The 6396-nt window shown below is 62.2% G+C and overlaps 1 protein-coding gene across 1 annotated transcript; it reads left to right on the forward strand.

Moving 5' to 3' along the window:
- The first annotated feature begins 1414 nt into the window (after window positions 1-1414).
- SOX12 (SRY-box transcription factor 12) lies at window positions 1415-4755 on the forward strand. Its single transcript, XM_045807422.2, has one exon. The coding sequence runs from the start codon at window positions 1886-1888 to the stop codon at window positions 2828-2830; it is 945 nt and encodes a 314-aa protein (XP_045663378.2). The 5' UTR covers window positions 1415-1885; the 3' UTR covers window positions 2831-4755.
- Window positions 4756-6396: the final 1641 nt, after the last annotated feature.

The following is a 6396-nucleotide window of genomic DNA, read 5'->3' on the forward strand; positions in this document are numbered from 1 at the left end:
TTTTGAAGGTTCAAACCTGGGGGATCTCCAAATCTCAGCGTCCAATAAATCTGCGGAAGAACCATTTGGTCAGAAGCAGGGCCTTCTCCTTCCGAGAGCCCTGTACCTTTAAGAGTCGCCCCCTCCCGCCCGCCACGCTCCAATTTCCCTCCCGGGCACCCAGAGCATCACCCCGCCCCCCGTGTCTGCAGAGCCGCACCTCAGCCCTTTCTCCCCGCCCCACACCCTCTGACTGGTCTCTCTGCCCCCACCCGCCCGGTGGTGGGTGAGGTCTGCCTCCAGGCTCTCACCGTCCGCCCTCCGCCCCGCACAGTGCCCACGACACCTCAATAGAATGCCAGTTTAGAGACCCTGATCCCGACCCCTCCGAGCTCCTGATTCCTAGGGGCGAGGCCTCATCGCCCCCTCCCATCGCCCATGCCCATGGCGCCGTGAAGGTGACCTCCCCCGGGGGCATCACACGGCCCGCGGTACCCTAGCGGGCTCACACGTGGTGAGCGGGGAGCGCGCAGCCCCTCCCCGCCACGCGCCTTGAGCATGCGTCGCGGACACGCCCCTTGGCCTGGCTCCGCCCCCGTGCCCGCGCACGCTTCTCCGGACTCGGGAGGGACGTCGCGCCCTAGTCCCGCAACGGGCTGGTCGCGGTGTGGGGTGGGACTTGGGATGGGACACTCCCGCATCCTCGAACCTCGCCTGAGGACTGAAAAGCGGGAAGTCAGCCCTACCCAGGACCCTTGGTTGTTAGGCGAGATGCCCCAGCAAGATGCGCTGAGCTGCGAAGAGAGCTGGGACCACAAGCCTGGGATTCGAGCCCGTCTGCTTGTCTCCCTTGTTCCGAATTCGGCAAATGGACGTCATATTCCCTTCTTTCTCAGGACTCTTGTGGCACCTCAAACGAGACTTAAAGACATATTCACTGGGTTTGTGACAAAAGCATTTGTCGAGCCCCTGTGTGGCTGGACCCTGTGTGTACTAGGCGGGGGCTACATCATTGAAACGAGTCTGCCCCCTTGAAGAGCTTTCCCGATCCTGAGTCCCCACCACATTCTGTTCTGGGATGGTCCAGAAAGACGCCTCCAAAAGAAGAAGGGGCGGAGGTCCCACCTGGCGGCAGGTGTCCCTGAATAAGCTAAAATTTCAAAGGCAACGTGGGGCGGGACCAGCTTTTGGAGGCAGATGGGAAGCACGCTCCGCGTTCCCCCACCCTCCTTCCAGTCCCCAGCCTAAGAAAAGAAACCGACCTCATCCGACACCCTCCAACCCAGCCCCGAGACCGCCCAGCCCCGCAGCCCGAGCCACGCCCCGCCCCGGCAGCCAGCGATTGGGAGATGCAAATACTAGCTTCTCTGCCCAGCAACGGGTGACGCGCCGCCCGAGCGCGAGGCGTGGCCCGGCCGCAGCCCAAGCGGGCACCTCGGTGTTTACACGGGGCGGCCCCGCGCGCGCCGCAGCGGCCCGCAGACGGTGAGGGGGAGGGGTGGCGCGCGCGCCGGCGGGGCCGCGCGGGGAGAAAGACACTGGAAGGCGGCGGGGCGGGGAGCGGCGCGCGCGGGCCGCGGCGGAGCAGGAGGCTGCGAGGAGAGCCCGCGGGGGCCGGAGGGTGCGATTCCTCCGCCCCCGCAAAACAATGTGCAGCGTGCGGCAGGGCGCAACTTGCCGGAGGCGGCGGGGGCGCGCCGAGCCAGCCTGAGACCGCGCCGCTGACCTTCTCCCCCCGCCGTCCGTTGGGCCCAAGCGCCCAGCTCCTCGCTCCCCAGCTCGCGGGGGCCGGGCCGAGCTGCGGGGCGGGGCCGCCCCTCCGTCGCTGCTGCCTCCTCCCCCACCCCCAGCCGCGGAGGATGCGGACGGCCCCCGGCGGCGTCTAGCGGCCCCGGGCCCAGGCGCGATGGTGCAGCAGCGGGGCGCGAGGGCCAAGCGGGACGGCGGGCCGCCGCCCCCGGGGCCCGGGCCGGCCGAGGAGGGGGCGCGTGAGCCTGGCTGGTGCAAGACGCCGAGCGGCCACATTAAGAGACCGATGAACGCATTCATGGTGTGGTCGCAGCACGAGCGGCGGAAGATCATGGACCAGTGGCCCGACATGCACAACGCCGAGATCTCCAAGCGCCTGGGCCGCCGCTGGCAGCTGCTGCAGGACTCGGAGAAGATCCCGTTTGTGCGGGAGGCGGAGCGGCTGCGCCTTAAGCACATGGCGGATTACCCGGACTACAAGTACCGGCCGCGCAAAAAGAGCAAGGGGGCGCCCGCCAAGGCGCGGCCCCGCCCCCCCGGCGGTGGCGGTGGCGGCAGCCGGCTCAAGCCCGGGCCGCAGCTGCCTGGCCGCGGGGGCCGCCGAGCAGCAGGCGGGCCTTTGGGGGGCAGCGCGGCGGCGCCCGAGGACGACGACGAGGACGACGACGAGGAGCTGCTGGAAGTGCGCCTGGTCGAGACCCCCGGGAGGGAGCTGTGGAGGATGGTCCCGGCGGGGCGGGCTGCCCGGGGACCAGCGGAGCGCGCCCAGGGGCCGTCGGGCGAGGGGGCGGCTGTCACCGCCGCTTCCCCCACTCCGTCGGAGGACGAGGAGCCAGAGGAAGAGGAGGAGGAGGCGGCAGCGGCGGAGGAAGGCGAAGAGGAGACGGTGGCGTCGGGGGAGGAGTCGCTGGGCTTTCTGTCCAGACTGCCCCCCGGCCCCGCTGGCCTGGACTGCAGCGCCCTGGACCGCGACCCGGACCTGCCGCCCCCCTCGGGCACGTCGCATTTCGAGTTCCCGGACTACTGCACCCCCGAGGTTACCGAGATGATCGCGGGGGATTGGCGCCCGTCTAGCATCGCCGACCTGGTTTTCACCTACTGAGCCCACCGTCAGCGGGGCGCGCACGCCCCCAAACCAGCTGTTTACATACAGGAATCAGGTATTGGGGCCCCTCGGAGGCCGAGGCTGGCACCCCATCTCCCGCGCAGCCTCCCCCCTCCTAGACGTGCCCATCCCCCTCAAATCCAGACATGCCCCTCCCCCGCAGACACACCCCAAGGCAGCCCAACCCCCATTCTTTCCCTGACATCCAAGCCCCGCCCCGTCTTGCCCCCTCCCGCACAGCCACCAGCAGCCAGCCCCCCTCCTTTGCACCTCCCGTCCACTCCTACAGACCTGCACCCCTCCCCCACCTCGCACACGCCCCTCCTCGTGGCCGGAGGACACGCCCCTGCCCTTGCTCCTGAATCCCTCCGCCTTCGCCTAGCCCGCCTCCTCTCTTGTTTAGGGGGGCGCTGCGGCTGGGCGGCACCGCGCGCTCTGCCCATGCCCCCGTCTTCCCCCTCCGCGAGCGCAGGGGCCCGCCCCCTTCTCGCGCATGCTTGATGCTTCCTGGGAGGAGGGGGCCGGTCCCAGTCGAACCGCACGCCTCTGTGGCCCGCTCCGGGAAGAAGTGGGGCGGGTATTGAGCGATCCTGAGAAATCTTTTGATCCGGGAGCCGCGGCTTCCTTTCAACCCGACGGGGCGTCACTGCCTTAATGGGAGGAGCAGTAGGAAGGGGGAGAAAGACTAGCTGGCCCGGAAGGGTTTGGTTTGGAGCTTGGAACTCTCTGGTGGCATAGCCCCTTTTCCTTGCGGGATTGCCCAGACTGACGCGCACCTCCTTCTCCACTCCACTCCCCCCTCCTCCCCCGCCTAAACACACACAGCTAGACTGCTTCTACAGTCTACCTTGGTGCCAGAAACCTCCCTTGTCTTTCCCCCACCTGGGAACTGGGAATAGGGCCTTCATCTGGAACCGCACCACGAGAAGACTGCCCAAGAAAACTCCGAACTAAGGCGTTTATCAGTCTATTTGGGGACAGGGTTCTTGCTGCACCCCACCCCCTTTCCAAGTGCCCCATCACGTCAAGGCACAGTCCTAGCCTGGGCTCCTCCCTACACCCACCACTCCTTTCTATCATTCAAGTGCTGTGCCCACGGTGACAGTATTCAGTGGGAGAAACTGAGTCACGTTGGTACAGGGTGGGTGTTGAGACTGAGGCATGATAGCAGCCGGTGTGGCAAGAAGAGCCCCACTTTTAAACAGCTGGCTTAAGAGAGACTATCGACTGGGCCTGTGAGACTGAAGGGACGGTCAGAGTAGTGGAGGTGTGCCGTTTGCGCCTGTGTTTCCATGTGAAAACTCGGGATAGCGCTGCTGTCGGAGGAGGTTGTGTTCAGTTCCGGGGTGCCCTCGGGAACCCTGCCCCTCTTATTCCCCAAGTCTCCGCTCAAGTCCCGCCCCTCCGGCCTCCCCACGCCCCCTTCTGCCCTCACTACCTGTATCTCACCGGCGTGTGTTCACCCTCCCGGGTGTGCACACACTCTCATTCACACACACACAAATCTCAGGAACAAACGGTCCCAGAGTCCTCCTGGACCCCTGCCCAGGGTCTCCGCAGGTCTCTGCCCCACGCGTTCCCGTCGCTGACAAAGCCACCAGCTGCCTCCTTTAAGCTTGGTGCTCCGGCTCTGGGCCTTTCTCGCGCTCTCTCTGTCTCTCTCTGTCTCTCTTTCTCTGTCTCTCTTTCTCTCTCTTTTCTTTCTTTCTTTTTTTTTTTTTTTTAAGAAAAATAACAACAACAAAAAGACAATGAAAAAACCCAGAAAACGTCATGTGAGTGAAGAGATGTCACTGTCTGTGGTCTTGGAGAACTAGTCTAGTAGCTGAGGGGAGGGGTCCCTCTGATCTGGGGCACTGGCACCCACAGCAGGACTTCTGCCAGTCTGATGCCAGGACTGAATAAAGTGTATTTGCCCCGACCTTGCCCTGTGGTTCTACATGTCTGTGCCTTTCCTCAACCCTCCCCCAGACAGTTTGCCAGGGGGGAGTCCATGTGACTTAGCACCGTGCAGGAAGAGCGGGGGTCCTCTGTCTCCCTCTATCTCAGGACTCCCCGGTCTTCATTAAGGATGACAAACTCATCCCCGCAGGGCCAGGCATGTGACATAAATGAGAGAGTCTGGGTAGACACTGGCTTCGTGACTGACCTCAACGGGGGCGGCAGCTCCCTTCATGCCAGTTGTGACCTTGTGAGAATGCAGCCCACGGTGGCCAGATGTTCAAGAGAAGGTAGAAATCTGGATGTTTCTCAATTGTGAAATGAAAGTTGACTCAAATATTTTTAAATCCTTGTGGACCGAAGGAGACAAGTGTGCAGGCATCTCTGCCTGGTCCAAGGGGGCCAGTTTGACCCTGCCCTTAATGAGAAGTAAGAAGGGTCGGGCCACATTGTCTGGCCTCAGAAGCCCCCGTACCACCACCACTGAGAACCTGTGTGACCTTGAGCAAATTCACTTCACCCTGACTCTTCTTTTCATAGGAGTAACATGAGGATGGTAACAGTACCTGCTTCAGGGTGAAATGAAGTTTGAGGTGAGAAGCATTTAATAAGATGCTCCCTAAAGTGTATTACTCCATTGTCCAGAGGAGGAAACAGGATCAGGGTGGCAAAGCAGCCTGTAGGAGGGCCTGCAAGCAGCCAAGGTCAGAGGCAGGGCCCCACATTTTGGTTCTCTCTCCTTGTGGAGTGTAACGTCAGGGCGCTGCCTCTCCTTCCCTGTATGAATCGCAGGTGGGGTTAGGCTGTCAGGGCCTGGAGCGGTGGGGTCGGTCCCAGTGTCGGGCACAAAACTGGCCCGCAGTGTAGATTTGTAGAATAACTGAGAAAGGGCAACAGCAGCCACAGCGATTCGTGTCCTTGAGATTCTTCCCAGCATGTTTTGAAAACAGAGGAAGGCCTTTTCAAAACTCTTTGTCCCCCAGCCCCCCACCCCCTAATTCCTCCACCTGCCAGATCCAGTAAATTCCTAAGGTTGAACAGAGCCTGTTTCCCCAGTAAGCACCAAGGCCAAGTGTGCAGACCTCATTCAGAGAGGGTATTTGGGGACTGGGATACCCATAGACAATTTAGAAGAAGACTAGCAGGTTTGGGAGGGTTGGGTGCCTACAGAAAGGGGGTCTGGTTGAAGGAGGTGTAAGAATTACAGTGACCGTTCTCTCTCGGCCTCTGATTGAAAGCAAGATCCCCCCCCCCCCCCAAAAAATCCTCTAGCAAAGAATTGAGAAGGTGAGAAAGACATAGATAGGTGCCACCAGAACCCCCTTGAAGGAAGGACTTCCCCGGCTGTGACAAGTATGGTCAGTGGATAGCCTCCAGCTGCTGAGAGCCCCTTGACCCAGGGCAGCTGCATCTGGTGTCCCAGGGAGATCGGATGTATAAACAAACGCCTGGCCGTTTTGATTCAGGGTGGGGGCCCTCACCTCCCGCTGCGGACACTCACCCAGGGCCCCTCCAGGGTGGCCAAGGCTCTGCCAGGCCTGCAGTGCAGTTTGGCCCCCTGTACCCAATCCTGCTTCCTCCCTCTTCTTTTCACAGGTGTTTATACCTAATAAATATCTTCC

This window comes from Ursus americanus, chromosome 22 (genome assembly GCF_024610735.1).
Source record: "Ursus americanus isolate L20-20 chromosome 22, mUrsAme1.1.p, whole genome shotgun sequence".
In the NCBI taxonomy this organism is placed as follows: Eukaryota; Metazoa; Chordata; class Mammalia; order Carnivora; family Ursidae; genus Ursus; species Ursus americanus.